At 35.9% G+C, this 17,614-nt stretch overlaps 1 protein-coding gene and 1 long non-coding RNA gene across 2 annotated transcripts; both read right to left on the bottom strand.

Annotated features, from left to right (window-relative positions):
- On the bottom strand, positions 1-1,515 carry LOC144967282 (uncharacterized). Its single transcript, XR_013644344.1, has 2 exons — positions 1,371-1,515; positions 1-312 (listed from the first exon to the last, which is right to left on the bottom strand). It is a non-coding gene; the product is annotated as an uncharacterized LOC144967282 (long non-coding RNA).
- A 4,572-nt stretch (positions 1,516-6,087) lies between these two features.
- Positions 6,088-13,860, bottom strand: LOC144967269 (uncharacterized). The gene is made up of 3 exons (XM_078904306.1): positions 13,673-13,860; positions 10,280-10,407; positions 6,088-9,170 (listed from the first exon to the last, which is right to left on the bottom strand). Exons 1-3 carry the CDS (start codon positions 13,731-13,733, stop codon positions 8,211-8,213), a joined length of 1,149 nt encoding a protein of 382 aa, XP_078760432.1. The 5' UTR covers positions 13,734-13,860; the 3' UTR covers positions 6,088-8,210.
- Between the last annotated feature and the right edge of the window lie 3,754 nt (positions 13,861-17,614).

Raw genomic sequence — 17,614 nt, 5'->3', positions numbered from 1 at the left:
TCTGAAGAATAAAATTATAACGAAGATCAGCGTGACGTCAATTACATCCATGCTACAAAACGGGTAAATCTGTGCTCTACTTGCCCTCCAGACTCGATCGGTTCCTCAGGGACGATGCAACAAGAATAGGTCCATTCCCCGACTGCTGCTCTGTGGCAAGCGTCGCCACGGACAGTTTATCTACCTTGGAGAGCTGCAGGACCAGGACACGAGACACGGCGTGGACATAGTGCCCGATCTCACACCGGAATGTGAGCTGGTTTGTCACTCCTTCGATGAAATGTGACGGGGTTATGGTGAATCCATGGTGCACTGTTCCATAAAAAAAATAATATATAAATGAATAGATAGGGAATAAATAACAAAATCAGTAAATAAAAGAATAAATAATCTATATACATTTCTGTATTAAATTTAAATCAAATTTAATTAATTTGAGCTTTTATATAGCGTAATATCCACTAAATGTGTTCAAAGAGCTTTACAAGGGGTCCCTGACCAACAGCACACGTACCATGTAGAACGAGACATGACGCCTGTCAGGCGATATTACATTTTTTTTCCGGACAGAGACAACGCTGTTAACGGCCATATACTCATTTTACACCTGAGTACGGTGAGAGAATGTGAGAAAAGAGCCTTTTCCAATGACTAAACTATGCGCCGAGCGAGGCTCGAACTCATGAGCTTCCGATCCGAAAGCGAGTGTCATACCACTTGACCACATAGCCGGACGATTTATTACTAAGGGAGCTAAGATCACATACCACAAAACAAGGAGAGATGAAATTTTGCAGGAAAAATGAGGTTTCCCAACAGAATCTTATCAAACTTGGAACAACACATAAACAAGAAAATTAATAAATTAGGTCGTGTATCCACCTAATCGTTTTAACCTTAAATGTGTACGATACAAGAAAAGTACAGAATATCACTTATAGACTATGGAACCACATATCTATGTGTATGGGGTCAAAAATAACACAGAAAAAAATAGAGAGACAACATCAAATTAAATGGCGTTACTTGCATGCTACACACAAACACACACACACATACACACATACACACAGTCCCTCTCACTAATGATAATTACTCTCTCTCACACACACATACACACACATACACACACACACACACACAAATAGAAAAACAAAACATCGCCAGAAGAAAAAATGTTTTCTTTTATCAATTTTTGATTTTTGGAAAATACAAAAGTCGCCCCCACCCCCTCAAAAAAAACCCGCCGCCCCCTCTCCCAATTATTAAATCACCAAACACTAATGCTAGGTTTAGAAAACACCTAATTTCCTCTTAGACGAGACAAACCAATGACGTCTATAAACAAAGATTATAATATTATATCTTACCTGCACGGCCACTGTGAGAGAAGGTAATCACAAACAAAATAATGAATAATTTTTCAAGAGACATAATTTCCAATCTAAATCTTTCCCTCGGAATATGTTTTCAAAATAAAGAATAATTAAATTGGTAAAAAAAAAACCTCCAACAAAACACCCACTTTTCTTCGTAGTTGTCCGAAATGAGAGAAGTTACACATAGGTCGAAATATTTGTATCAAATTAGCCCTCTTCTTTTCGAAGCCACCCTTTATATATTTTATCACAATTTATTTTAACCCCAGATCAAGCAATCGTAGTCATGGTTAAATCACAAAGAAACAACCAAAACTTTCGAATCACTGAAACGTGGGTAGGTTTGAAGTCAAAATAGAATCCAATCTGTTCAAATAAGATAGTATGAGCTTCAATACAGGTCTTTAAGATAAATAGAGTTTATGCTATAGGAAATCGGGGCGGTAACATACCTGCGTCTTGCAATATCCAGAAGCAATAAATTCGGACACGGTGGATTGTTTTGATTATCTTGGATTTTGCACAATTGAATACTTGATAAGAATTTTACAGTGAACTAAAAACAGACCTGCCCACTATTACGAACATTTCGTAGAATTACGAAATTTTTGCTCTAATTTCAGAACTTCACGAGACTAATCTCTATGTCATTAAAACGTATTGAAAATGACAGTTGATGCCTGACTACATAATTTTAAGGATAGTGAAGTGTTATATAATGCTTGTTGAATTTTAAAGTTAATTATAGCGAGCACATTTCATTCTACAGATTACGAATTTTTCAGTTTTCAAGTTGGCAGGTCTGATATTCTCAGATAATATATATATATATATATATATATATATATATATATATATATATATATTATATATATATATATATATATATATATATATACACTTATTATTATTATTATTATTATTATTATTATTATTATTATTATTATTATTATTATTATTATTATTATTAACAACGATCTCTACGCCTAGGATGAAATTCGCACAACTGTGATCTTAACCATGGAGGTGTCACATAGTGCGAATTCTCCAGCAACTAAGATACATTTCATTGGATATCTTCAATTGATATTTCCTGCACGTCTATAAACATCATATCCGTGGCTACCGTCGATGTAAACAATCAACAAACAGACACATAATTATGGAGCAATCTAAGCTTCAATCCTTTTGACATGACAAGGAAGCAACTAACCCGGAGGCAATTCCGACGATAAATCTAACGTCCTTCAGAAATATTACTCTACGTCTGTGTTTTGACAAAAGAAACAATACATAAAGCAGCTAAGATATTATAAGTATTAAAATCTGAGTCGGTGGTCAAAGCGCGAATTGCCAGTTCTTCCAAATTCCAAAGTTATAGGATTGTTCTTCGAATTCAACAAAATCCAGACAAAAAAATAAAAATAAAACGATTGTGAAGTATTTACATTTCCTTTTTTTCCTATCTTTTCTTTTTTCTATTTTTTTTTCTTTTTTTTTAAAGGAAACCTTTATTGTTTTTTTTATTTTTTTTTAAACGTTATTGGCAGCGCTGAGTTTAAAGTTTATTTCCGATAATACTGATAAACTGGCAGATTAAATTAATTTCTCTTCATTCAAATAGCTCGCCAGGTCAAGGGGGGTCACGGGTTCCAGTTTCATGGGTTCCAGTTATTATAGTAAGCTTATCTTTGGTTGGAATGTGCAATGGCTAGTATAGCCTTGAACCAAATAGACATAAATACCATAAGTGAATTTCGATAATATATTTATCCCACACGCCACAAGTCGAATCAAATTAAATGTGTTGAGTGTGATCGAAATGGACGAGAAATATAAACCAATTTATGCCACGTAATTTTATGACTTTAAAATTCCAAAACGACTTTTTGTTGCCTTTGTGTCAGTAAAATGTAGGTCAACTTCCCTTCCAGTCGCTAATTTCATTTTATATACTTATCTTTTAAATAAGTAGAGTTGCACAATTTATCACGAAAATAAACGTGTAATATTGCTCATTTGGCATGTTTTAAAGGATAATTGACTAAAAATTAAGATTATACAGGTATTCGGGGAAAAATAGTCTTATGTCATTGTGGTCCAACTTTGAAATAGTTTACTGTATTTGTTTGCGTCACATCCCAATTCCGACCGTACAGGTAGCCAATAATATAGATATAACGAAGTTCACGTCACTCGGGTCATTGTTATTGTTTGTTTGTTTGGGTTTTTTTGTTTTTTTTTTTGCTATCCGTTTTTTATGAGTAATTCTCACTAAACTTTATTAACCAGTCTATTAGCGTTCAATGTTACACATTGTTTTGTGTTTTGGTCCGTTTTATTTCCTGATGGCAATTTTGTGAGTTTCTTAGCCAAGCGCACAGCATCTATATGATACGTGCTCATGGAGTATGATGGAACCAGATACAATTTGTAATACTCTTCAACAGTCGTAACGTCACTTCCTTCCTAATGACGCATGGTAACTTAGTAACACTGGCTCTAAACTATCGGAACAATGGCAGACGCCCGTATGAAATATTTCTCCGGCGAGCATAAAGGGTATCCAGAGGAAAAAAAACCACATAGATTTGATCATGTTTTGACTCTTACACATTCTGATCACAAGGCATATGAAAAGTTCTAGCCAGCATGAAGAATAAAAAGCAATGATTTTCTTTGTTTAGAACCAAGATGGCCGCCGTTGCCGGGCGGCGTGACATCAAACTATTGAATCGTATTGAAGCTGTGCCAAACGGTCGTTTTCGTAAGATTCGCCACAAATATACCCGAGTATTTAGTAATTTTGAAAAACCAAGGAATATTTTTTTGTTTTCATCAATTTCTCTGGTTTAAATAATGAAAAATAAAACAGAAACGGGCAATCTGGCATCAAAATTAAAGAAAATGATAATTTTTTGAAGTGTCGAAAAAGTGTGGACGTAGAAATAACTTTTTAGAAACCATTTCATGGTAAATTTGTGTAGCATGTGTGTTAAAAAGATCTTGAGATATAGATTTTAAAAGGATATCCAGATCTTGATATCAGAGCAAAGACCTAACACAACAGAGAGTTGATTTTGCTACTAACGAAGGTGCAGAAAGGTGTAACATATTTGAATTACAATGGGAAAAAATCATCATCACCATCATCATCATCATCATCATCATCATCATCATCATCATCATCATCATCACCACCACCACCACCACCACCACCACCACCACCACCACCACCATCATCATCATCATCAAGATGCCATCATCATCATTATGAATCCAGTCCAATCCAAAATAGTTGCAGCTTTATGTGATGGAGATTAACTAACCAGGTGTGGTGGGTTTTTATAAAATGATGGATGGAGATGACGTTCAGGAGAAAATCCAGGAAATGGTCGATAACGAGAGTTAAATAACTATGGTATATTGTCTGGTTAAAACAGCAAACGCCACATTGACAGATAAATAAAACGATAGTCTGTAACTAGATGAATACACTGAAATATCAGGATTTTCTGGTCTTGTGGTAAAACACTCGCCTTTGGACATGAAGAACCCAGATTCGAATCCCTCAAATGGCGACACAAATTTGGGTCATTGGAAAAATGATTTTTACTCACATTGCCTCACAGCACGCATGTGTGAAATGAATACATCAGCGGTAATACGATTCAATAGTCTGATGTCACGCCTCCCGACAACGGCGGCCATCTTGGTTCTAAACAAAGAAAATCATTACTTATTATTTTTCATGATAGCCAGAACTTTTCATATGCCTTGTGATCATAATGTGTAAAAGTCAAAACATGATCAAATTTATGGGTTTTTTTTCCTCTGGATATCCTTTATGCTCGCCGGAGAAATATTTCATACGAAATACGATAGTTTAGAGCCAGTGTTACTAAGTTACCATGCGTCATTAGGAAGGAAGTGACGTTACCACTGTTGAAGAGTATAGCATTGTTGTTTTAAAAAAAAATAGTTATAGCGCCTTGCAGAAGTCAAGTTTCGTCCTACACTATAAGTTTCACTGTTGGCTTGGAACCCTTTGTATAGCGATTTGAGCGCATTTCATATGAAAAATCAAGTTTTTAGATAGTACTGGAAAGGCCATCATTGTCACGTCAGAGAGAATAGTTTTTTTCTTGTGCAGTTGTGTTTTGCTATCGCTATCACTACCACAACCACAAATACTAAGACAACCATCATCGTCTTTATGATCGTTATGAACTAAAATAAATGAATCCTCTTCCTCTTCTTACTATCCTTCTTCATTTTTGTCCATCTTCTTTCTCTCCTCCTCCTCCTCCTCCTCCTCCTCCTCCTCCTCCTCCTCCTCCTCCTCCCACTCTTCTATCCCTCTTTTCCCCTCGTCCTCCTCATCCATCCGTCCTCCTCCTCCATCTTTTTCTTCTTTTAATAACCGGAATTAGACATCATCATCGTCGTCATCTTCATCATCATCATCATCATCATCATCATCATCATCATCATCATCATCATCATCATGCCAACATCAACAAACAACAACATCACCATCATCATTATGATTATAATCATCATCAGCAGCAGCATGCCATCATCATCATCATCATCATCATAAAACAACATCGCCATATTGACGGATAAATACTCACTTGAATTTCAAAACAAATCGTTATATCTAGACTATACTAGTCTCTCTTGAAATAACGTAAAATAAACTATCTTTTTTAAACCTTGAGGAAAATCTACTATTTATTGTTATCAATGAAAGACAATGTTCGGCAATGAATTATATTATATTATAAGATCATAAAACATGAACAGCATAATAATTTATCAATATTCACATTCAAATATTTTACATGGTCGGTGGGTAGAATACATCATCATTTAAAAAAAACAAAACCCAAAAAACAACAAAACAACTGCTTTCAAAAAAATATTATATATCAAGGAGGGCATTTTATAGATACCTAGGTAATCATTATGTAAACGTCAAAATTTCCAGCATTAAAATCATTGAGCTAAATTGATTATCGATAATGAGATGTTAAATGATATTTGGCAATGATGGCGCATCGACAAGAGTTGGTTAGTTATAACTCGTTATCATATGTCGATATAAATTATCTAATTTCATACATTGCCTAAAGAGTTAAGATTTCTGAACCGTGCAATGTCCATTTGAGATGAATGTGTTGAAACATAATGTATATAAAAACAAATTCATTAAATCATCGTGACAAAATAGAAGACTGATATCGGAGGCAAAGCATTGCATGGGGTGTTCCATTGACTATAGAGAAAAATCTCAAACCATATTTCTACCTATAAAGGTAGGGATAAATGCTTGTTATGGAATACATGATTTGGATAATTTTTCATATCCATTCTGAGACATTTTAATCAACTATTCTTGAGTAGCAGTTTGACCATAACTTATATATTTTGAGGCGGTCGTTTGTTTATTTTAACATCCCAAGCAAAGATATTTCGCACAGTTGTGATAGATACACCCTTTTGAGAAAAAATACTAGGACATAAATTTGATGTTTTTTGTGGTCTAAACTCATCGAAAAGTTGGGATATCTGAAAGGCGCATAGACCAACACCGAGTTTGAAGCATAAGCAATGGCAAACCGACGCCCTTGTCTAAAATTCGTAATTTAAAAGTACTTTATTTTCAAATGAACTGAACTATTTTACTATTTGGTATTTAAGCTTTGAATTGAGGAGGCGGGGCAAATATGGAATAGCGACAAAATTAAGAGAAAAAAAATCAGAAAAAAAACAGGATCCATCTTCTTACATATCATAAATCACTATGATCTGAGCGTGCAGCAGTGTGGAGGTATTCAACTAAGACAAACAAAAACTGGTTGCAACTAACAATCTTAGATTTACCGCTATTCACATTATTTATCGTCCCCAAAATGTGTCCAAAAGTATCATTATTTCAATATGAGATAATAATAATGTCGAGAATGTTCATTTTCATTTCCATTAAATAGAACAAATATAGACGTCTATAGATAGATATTTTTTTCTTTTTTCTTTTTAGTGTCAGCACAAAATAACTTATTTTGCCATGTAAAATTTTGAAATTAAAGTAACGAGTGACCATCATTATTCAATTTTGTTAACCCTTAAAACTCTGCAAGCGATTCTGGTTGCGTAATCCATTCAGTCATTCCTCATCGTCATCATCATCATCATCACCATGAGTGCTAAGCGTGCATAGAGTGGTTTTATTACAATCAAGCATACACAAACAAAAACAAAACAAAACAAAATAAGTAATTTAAAACGAATCGCTGCAATGCTAAGAAGGTTAATTTAAATTGACTGATGACAAGCCAAGAAACTTCATCTTCAAATTCTATTTTAATGTGGCGAAAAGTTTGGAATAAAACGTTTTTTGCTTTCTTAATCTTACGTAGACTCTTTTCTTTCTTTTTTTTTTTTTTTTTGCCAAATATGCTTCATGCTTACTCTTGAGTTATGTTTTGCCAGGTTATAGTTTATTTATTTTTCAAAACATATTTTTTTCTTTGTTTTACTAATCTCAGACGGCAATTGAAAACTTTACAGATGCCGTTTCAGTAATTGGCACGATATAACATTGAGGGTGTAGTTGCCAGGCTAAAATCAGCATTATATTTTGGTTGGGTACCAGACGTTAAAATGTGTAATGTTATCTTCTTTTCGTAATTATATAATTATCAGCATCATTTCAATTTTAAAGTTTTTGAGAACTTGGGCTGTGCGTAACATGCTTCAGCTTATTACTACTCATTATAAATAATCATAATTCTATTTTTGTAATTATTAATTATGATAATCTATTTAGAAAAGACCGGCTGGGCCGGCTCCTATCGTTCCTGCGTTAATGTTATTTGCCCCAGGTCCAGCCAAACCGATACCGCCTTGGATATTCCCGGCGTTACCGCCTCCTACAGCGAAACTGCTGATGGCACCGAAACGACCGTCATCGGCATCAGCTGCGCCTGTCTGCACAAACAATTCCATGGCTGGCAGACTATCCCTGGTGATGGTACAGCAGTATGGAATGTAACCCTCACATCTACCATTTGAGACACGTGGGCAGAGAGCAATTCCTCTTCCCAAAAGCTCATTCTTAGAAACTCTATTGACGTGGGCGGAGTAAATTGTAGCGCTACCTCCAACAATGGCGGGGTTGTGGAGTTGTCCAAGTGGTGCGGCTGCTTGCTGTTGCATACCACCTTGGTTCCAGAAACCACCAGTGTTGTACATATTAGGGCTGTATGGACCAACGAAAGGAGACATACCTAAACCACCTCCAAAACCGCCGAAACCACCCATACCGAAACCTCCCATACCACCGAATCCCAAGCCAGGTCCAAAACCTCCAAAGCCACCGAAACCGGTGTTTCCTCCGAAGCTTTGTTTGTTGAAGATAGGGCCCAAAGCATCGGCAGAGCATCCATCGGCAGTACGGCCATATGTTGTCACGACGACTTGGTAAGTTCCAGACTTGTCGATTGAGATGCTAGGGATGAAGGTTCCATCCACCCTGTACTCACGGGATCTGTCATCACCGCGGCTAACACCACCAACACCTCCACCAACACCTCCACCGACACCACCAAAGAATCCCCCATCAAAATCATCAAAACCATCGAAATCATCAAAGTCATCATCATCATCAAAACCACCAAATCCACCAAATCCACCGCTGAACCCACGGGCTCCCCTGGATCCGGAGACTGTCAGACGAATTTGGCTGTTAGGGTCGCTCATGTCTTTGGCAATGCAGGTGAGGGTCTAGAGAATGAAATACATTGGTGATAATTAAGTCAATAAAGAGTCCAGTACAATTTCTCACAGGCTACTTGTGATTCTTTGATGACTGGTATTATTTCAACTAGGGACAAAGAGAATGTAACGGTAACACCATGGAATAGTGCATTAATCATTTTCACCTAAAAGTCTTTTAACTGTACTCGCTCAGTTTTAGAACAAAATCTGCTCCTAGTGTTCTAAAATTTAAGAAGCACCTAAGACTGAATTTTTTTACACGGCATTTAATGATTGATTTAAAAAAAAACATCATCATCATCATCATCATCATCATCATCATCATCATCATCATCATCATCATCATTATTATTATTATTATTATTATTATTATTATTATTATTATTATTATTATTATTATTATTAAATGAAGTAATTCACGGAAATCTTTCATTTTTCCAGTTTGCTGTGTACTGATCAGGAAAAGGTAGTACAAAACTTTTGCTATTTCAGTGTTGAAATGTACGTCATCTTTTTCATGCTTGTTGATTCTGCCTTGTTTATTGTTTATACTGTTATTTGTGTTTTTATTCATTTAAGCATTTATTTTGATAATTAAAAAGCAAGGAGAGTTGAAGGATCAAAAACCGATTCATTTTTCTTTGTCCAATTGCTAGTCTAGAATAAACAGTAGAGGCAGTAAAAGTAAAAGTAATAATGTTTTAGCTGATTCAAAGAACAAAGTATTTTGACGTTATTCAAATTTGCTGCTTTCGTTTTGTAATGCAAACGACGTGCACATATTTTCAGGTTTGATAACCCAAAATCGTTATGGTCTCATTATTAATTATCATCATCATAATCATCATCATCATCATCATCATCATCATCATCATCATCATCATCATCATCATCATCATCATCATCATCGTCACAAGTATCATCATCGTCGTCGTCGTCATCATCATCATCATCATCATCATCATCATCATCATCATCATCATCATCTCATCATCATCATCATCATCATCATCATCACCATCATCATCATCAGCATTATCATCATTATTGTTATCACCATCATTAAAAAATTGGAAAAAAGGAGAGAAAAGAAAAGTAGGCAGGAAAGTACTGACCTCAGGGACTCCTTGGGGCTGCTGTCTTGGTGCAAATCCTCCACCGAAACCTCCAAATGGGGTGGCGGGCATCAGAGGGAAGGCCACAGGCGTCAGGGGTGGAGGCATTGGGGGTCCCCCATAATAACCTGTTGTAATGGTGGTGGTAGTGTGGGAGGAAAAGGAGGGAGGGAGAAGGGAAGGAAAAAAGGGAAGGCGATTAAATTTTTTGATAAAATCAACATAATAAAAAATTGGAAATAATGTTACGACGTCATGTTTTAATGTTTTCTCAAGGAATTTGCGGCGTTTGCAACATATTTAGGTCATTCCAGTGCCAGTAAAAATGGAGGAAATTGTTTTAAACATAAACTTCTAGATTTACGATTAAAAGTAAGACAAAGGGGATTGGATCAAAGAGGGAACAGATGTAGATTCCTAGAGCACACTATCAGTGAACTTTGGTGTGAGACCACCTAGAACTGTCATCAAGACACAGGCACAGGTTCCCACTGAGAGAAATACACTCAAATTTTAACAAATCATGATATTAAAACAAGAGAGCTTATTTAGAAGGAAAATAAATATAATTTCCCTAAACTATAACTATATTATACATTTAACTGTTTCCCTCCAAGCGAAGTATTCCGACTAGGACCAGGACAAAACCAACTCATCTTATTCCAAGATGAAGACAGAAAGCAAATTGAAAAACAGAAATAGGGGAATAGATGAAAAAGTATATGCCTCTCTGCCCAATATAGGAGGACAGTTATGACGTCATTGAAAAGTCACTATTCATAAAGGCTTGACAACGGCCCTCACCAGCCGTTTGCTTTTTGCCAGGGCATAACATTTCATAATATTGTTTAATTGATATCATATCTCTGTCAGTTATGGAAACTTTGATATGGCTGTTGGATAATTCCGTGTCAGCAGCAACGGTTATCATTTTGGAAATAAGAGCAACTATAAGGTCAAACAATTTTTGTCGTTCAGAGCAATAAGGCCGTAGAGCATGACTTCTTCCTGTTTTCTCTAACGTCAAACAAGTCGTGACGAGCTAGCTTCTTTGGATAGGACACTAGTCTATTCCAAAGTATTTTCTGTCAGATCTAACAGAATCAGCTACCCAACCGGTTGTTTTGCTTGTAAGGCTAATGTAATATCAACTTAACTATCTGGACCTCTAGAGTCTCGAGTCAGTCTCATAATTTTGAGTAACCGTAATGGTGTGACTCAGTGGTTAGTGGAATTTTACTGCAACACTGAACATCATGGAGTTTCTATCAATCGCTTTAAATGTGCGAAGAATAATCAGGCTTTTGTTCGTTTCGGCTTATAGGCATTATAATATCAGATTGAAGATAGTTTTGCATGGGCTAGTCAAAAATACTCTTTAATCTAAACTGTCATTTTAATATATGCAAATTATGCCCAAACAAACCTTTCATAGCATTTATAACTATTTTAACTTTGTTATATTGTTCTGTATATGCTCTTTAAATGTTCTTTGTTTTGAGGAAGGCAAATCAAAAAACAAACAAACAACAAAACAAAACAATAACCGGACAAACGTCCACGAAGAAGTATAGTATACTTCTTCGTGAACGTTTGTTTGCTTTTTCATGTTAATACCACTGTGTCTATAATGACACAACATCATCCGTTACTGTGGTATGGTTTTCGTAACCAGATATACAAAGGCGTTTCTTATTCCGTAAAATCCAAGTTACACGGCGTTAAGTGACCAGAAGGATGTGAGAATTTCATGAATAAATTAAATCAGAAAAACTGAGATATGCCCCAATTATATTTTTTTGGTAACATTCAACCTAAATGAAAGAAGAAAAAAAAAAGATTATGTTATTTATTGAAAAAGCGCGACGTCACACCAGGTCCTGCCAAGCAACGATCCTTTTGGTTCCCACTCACCAGAAACAATCAAGCTGTGGTCTTTACTACGAGCATAGTTGTTTTTAAAAAATGACCGAATGATCGAATTTTTCTTAGCTAAGATGCTTCAATGTTTTGAGCCTGATTGTCGGCATTGCTGTCGGTGTTACCGATTTCCAAGTGGAATCACTTTTTGCTTGCTGTGAGCGTTTTTTAAGAGGAAGTGACGTTACGACTTTGGAACCCTATTATGGAAACATTCGAGATTTTAACGTGTTTTTTTCTTTCTAATTTGAATCAGTTGGGATAAAAGAACCGAGAGATTGGCATTAAAAAAAACAACAGAACAGGCGCTTCTCAAAGTGTCGACAACAAATGGACAAAGTCTATTGAATGCTATAGTGGACAAAACTGAACTTTGAAAAAAAAAGAGAGAATTATATATAGAAAAAAAAACTTTCAAAATGCTATGGGATCATGACGCATTGATCAGGCTGTGTCCCAAACTTTTAATTGTCGGTTTGTTTTTCTGATTTAGTGAGCTGATTTGGAAAAAAAAAGAAGAGAACTTCGTCTTGGCAATTCAATTGTCTTTTTACACAGCCTGAACAATGGAGATTAATTTTTTTTTTAATTCTACGGCCGTGAATTGTAATTTTCTCATGTCCGCCATTGTCCACAAAATACCAAATTAAGGAGACGAACAACGATGGCAGGTTAATATTACAAGCAGATATTCAATGAAGATATTTTTGCGTGGACAAATGAAATTCGTGATTCAATCACAATCTTTTAAGTCTGATATTTTTAGCATAAAGGTTGTGACAATGCAAGAAATTTCTTCCATTTTAAAAATATAATAGCCGAGGGCTTCACAAAGCAGTGTTGAATAGATATATAGTATTTGATTTAAAACGTGATGATCCATTAAATTAATCCGTATAATCATCTTACGAATCATACAATTTATATCTATTTAACATTTAGAACACACTAGTTGGTATCAAATTTATTTTAAAACAATTGGTAATAAAATGATTTTTATAATTTTCTGCCATAGTCATCCAAGTAAACATACGTACATTGCACGGGGGTTATTAGTTATTCTTTAAATATTTCTCGTGGTCAAAACGCTCAGACTACACAAATTTCAATTTTGTTTATGATTTACAAAAACAATCCCATGTAGGGTTGCGATGAGAAACATGTCAAGCTTTAAATGGAGCTTAATTAAGGTCTTTTGGGCGGGTAGACAAGCTGTACAAATCTAATCACGCATTACGTTAAAACAAGCCGAGTTCACATCTAAAAGTCTTGAATTTCACCATTTGAACTTTTTCCTTGAATAAAATCCAAACTTATAGAAAAAAGGAAGTGAAAAGAGAATAACTCTTAAAAAGTAAAACAGCCCACGATTTAAAAAAACACACAATGCTTTGTATAATTTTAAAAAATCACCAATTAATAAATTTTAACACCATAAGTCACATCATTATAAATACATTTTCTTTCACCTACCTAAGGCCTGAGTCCCTACCACCAGCATCACCAGGACGGTAAACAGATATGTAGTAACCATTGTGCCGACTAGGATCTTGACGTCTGCACCAAGAGCTACTGTATTTGATACTGGAGTGGAGATCACAGCCGACTCTGACGAACAGTGGACCTGGTCCACACTTTATATAAACACCAGCGAGCTGCACGAATGTCCTGGGATGGGCAGAGGGATTTAACTGGTCAATCCTACACTCCTCGTCAGTAAAATGTTACGAGAGTTGTGTTTTGAAAGATGTGGGGGATGAGGAGGCGGTTCGCGTGGTTTATAGAGCGTGTTCGTCTTGTCCGGTTAATTATTGATATGTAATCGATATTATGATATTAATCAGTGGAATTAATCACTTAAAACAAGTCATGGTATATCATTGATGCTATGTGTTTCAGTTAATGGGGGCGATATATATTATTTTCCATGTGCTTGAGTCAGTGGTCACATTGCAAAAAATGCTCAAAATGACCTACATAATAAAAAGTATTTACAGTTTTCGAAATATCCAACTCGCAATAGGTCACTTTGTTCAGCTTGTTTACAACTATCATAAACAAAGTAGCTTGTTTACATTTGTTAAGAAATACCCAATCGTTGTACAGTAAGAAATCATGTGATCGATGACATATTTGGAAAAAAAACCTGAATATGAATGCTCCCATTTTCCCACCAGTTCTCCCTACCAAAAACAACAACAAATAGTCGTATACAATACACAAAAGCACCTGTTACTTAACCGTTTGGTCTTTTGAAGGAGATATTTGTGGGACCAAAGCTATCTTGATTGAATATCAATCAACAGGGATATTTGGCCCTCGAGATTCTGAACATCGTTCAACATTTTGTTAAACACAATTTAAATGTTATTTTATTCGCCGCTTTTCACAAACTAGAAAAAAGTTAAGCGTTTTATAGCGCAATATCCACCTAACGTTCTCAAAAGGGGTCCCTAGCCAACAGCAACACTTAACATGTAGGTAAAGACGCCTGTTAAGCGATATTACACTTTTTTTTTTCAAAAACAACACTGCTAACAACCAGGTACTCATTTGACATCTGAGTACTGTGAGAGAATGTGAGTAAAGAACCTTTTCCAAGGACTCAACTATGCGCCGCTCAGAGTGGGTCTCGAACCCAGGACTTTCCGACCCGAAGGCGCCACATAGCACATACCACAAGACCACATAGCCGCTGGTTCGGTTGTGTTCTATAGATAAAGATTTTCAACTCTCTTACCAAAAGTTAAGATACTTCCCTTGCACAGTTTTTATCATAGGGGTGATACACTAGCAAGAGAAATGTGTTGATGTTATGCGATTCGATAAAATACTCACAACATCCGTGTGTAACATTGACCGTTTATAAAAATAGTCTGATTTATATAATTTAGTGAGAAGTAATCATCAAATGTCTAAATAGCAAAGAGCTGAGTGACGTCAATTTCGTTCCTTCTATAGGGGGCGTTTAAAGAGACGTTCAACAGGCTGTCAACCATGCAAACGTATTTTTTACTTTCGATTGGCAAACCAATCAAATTTGTAGTAAATGGGAAATTAATTGTAAATCTGGGCAGTGATTGCTGTCCTATAGGCCTATTTTTTAAAGGAAAAAAATAAGCTACTTTTGATTTACACACCGTGCCCACATTTGTACCCCAAAAGGAGCGATTCGCGTCCTACTTTGCCAGATTCTTGAGCGCATTGCATTTGCCATAAAATAAGCCTTGGAGCGAGCAAAGTATTTCATTTCTTTGCGAGCAATATTATATAAATTTTATTATACTTCCATCAGGCAGATTAAGAGACAATCAAAAGCATCTGATATTTAAACAAATGAATGTTGTTGATGTTGATGTGACTTAATTTATTCTCTTGTTTGTAAACAACCAACCATGTTTGTCCGAATGGGCACGAGGGTGGGTCACAAATTCCCTGTCTTGATTGGTCAAAAATCTACTTGTTAAATTATGAAGTAATGCATGGACTAGTCTGCTCATCTCACTGCGAGTCATTCACATCTACGCATTTTGTGGCATTGGTAGCCTTTTACTTGTCTGTCTCATCTTATAACAAAGTCAAGTAATGTTTTCTTTGTTTTTGTTTTGTTTTTAAGGATTTTACGGCGCTTGTAACAAATTAAGGTCATATCAGCGCCAGTAAAAAGGAAGAAAATGGGATAGTAATAAGTTCTAGAATTACAATAAAGCACCCAAGAAAAAGTAAGACAAATGGGGATTGGTTCAAATAGACAACAGATGCAGATTCCAAGAGCACACTATCAAAGTACTTGGATTGAGATCACCTAAAAGTCTCATCCAGATACAAGCACATGTCCCCACTAAGAGGGCTAGGACAAAACTGAGTAATCTCATTCCAAGACAAAGACAGAAAAATGGGGATTGGTTCAAATAGGAAACAGATGCAGATTCCAAGAGCACACTATCAAAGTAGGTACTTAGATTGAGATCACCTAAAAGTTCAACCAGATACAAGCACAGGTCCCCACTAAGAGGGCTAGTACAAAACTGAGTAATCTCATTCCAAGACAAAGACAGAAAGCAAGTTGGAAAACAGATATAGGGAAATAAAGGACACAGTAAGTACCTTCCTGCCCACTATGGGAAGTCAGTAACCCGACACAGCAAGTAATATTTAGGGTGGTCAGCGATTGAATGTGTGACAATGATCGCAGGATGTTCGATTTGGCGTCATGTCTTTGTCGGAAAAAAAAAATTAACATCGCATATGAGGCGTAATGTCTCGTCCTACATGTTACATGCGCTTTGATTACGTATAAGGGAAATGCGCTATATAAATGCTCAAGTTTTCATTTGTGTGTAAATTTACACGAGGGTCTCGATGGCTCAGTAGGAAGAACACTTACTTCACACGCAAAGGGGCCGAGATCGATCCCGGGTGAAGTCGACTTTTTTTTTTTTTCCACGACCATCCTGTCAACCCAGCAGTGATTGGGTAGCTGGATCTGTTAGACCTGGCGGAAAGTACTCTGCGAAGGACTTGCGTCCTATCCAAAAGTTAGAAATTGCTATTGTCTGTTTCATGCTATATAATCCGGGCTAAACTCCGGCTCCAAATGACCCTGAGGGACTTTAGTGAAGGAAAACGTTTACACACATTGATTCAGGAGTGAATGAGTACCTGACTCTAAGCAGTGGCGATGTGTTATTACAAGAACGATGTCTTACAAGAGACTTGTACAATATGGAATAGAACATCTGTTGAGGTGAGCGAGGTGAAGTATTAACAATGCGCTATACAAATGTTTATTTTATATTTATCATCATTCTCCCCCTCCTCCTCATCATCATCTTCATCATCATCCGCATCGTCATAATCATCTTCATTGCAATCATCATCATACTCCCGTCAGTCTGAATCGGTTTTCGTGAAACGAAGTTTCGGGTCATATTATTTTGATAAAATTACATTTTCAAATGGCCTACAGCATTATAAAAAATCATAGTGGAAATGCGTCTTTCATCATCCAGAAATAACAAAGTACACTTCCATATGGATTTTCCAATGTGAAAGTATGCATAATCGATTCTGATTTATCATTGCCAATCCCAATTTCATAAAAACCTTTTGATTATGAATAAGTTAATGTAAAGTAGACTTGTCATTCTTTTTCATGGTCGGTGAACAAACAGTTTAGTTCAAAAATATAACACCTATTTGATTACTATTTAATCTTGAAATATCTCTATTATGCATCTAATCTCTGTGAACTTTTTAAACGGGGAACTTTACGTAATGGTTATTTTTAGGTTGAAACTGATTGGGTTCATTTCCAGACCTGTCTATTAGTACGAAAAAGTCGTAGTCCTGCGATTTTTTTTTGGCTCCATCGCAAAGCTTGAAAAGCTTTTTAAATTCAATACAACTTGCTGA

The sequence above is a fragment of the Berghia stephanieae genome, chromosome 3, assembly GCF_034508935.2.
Source record: "Berghia stephanieae isolate SIO BIC M18660-M18661 chromosome 3, UCSD_Bste_1.3, whole genome shotgun sequence".
Classification (NCBI taxonomy): Eukaryota; Metazoa; Mollusca; class Gastropoda; order Nudibranchia; family Aeolidiidae; genus Berghia; species Berghia stephanieae.
The sequence above is the reverse complement of the archived record's forward strand: the minus strand, read 5'-3'. Positions and strand labels throughout refer to the sequence as shown.

What these genes read in the sequence shown, in the direction of transcription:
- LOC144967269 (XM_078904306.1), bottom strand. Translation starts at nt 13,733, where the DNA reads ATGGTTACTACATATCTGTTTACCGTCCTGGTGATGCTGGTGGTAGGG. An exon ending in GGTAGGGACTCAGGCCTTAG is followed by an intron (nt 10,408 to 13,672) that starts GTAGGTGAAAGA and finishes CCATTACAACAG; the next exon opens with GTTATTATGGGGGACCCCCA. An exon ending in AGCCCCAAGGAGTCCCTGAG is followed by an intron (nt 9,171 to 10,279) that starts GTCAGTACTTTC and finishes TTCATTCTCTAG; the next exon opens with ACCCTCACCTGCATTGCCAA.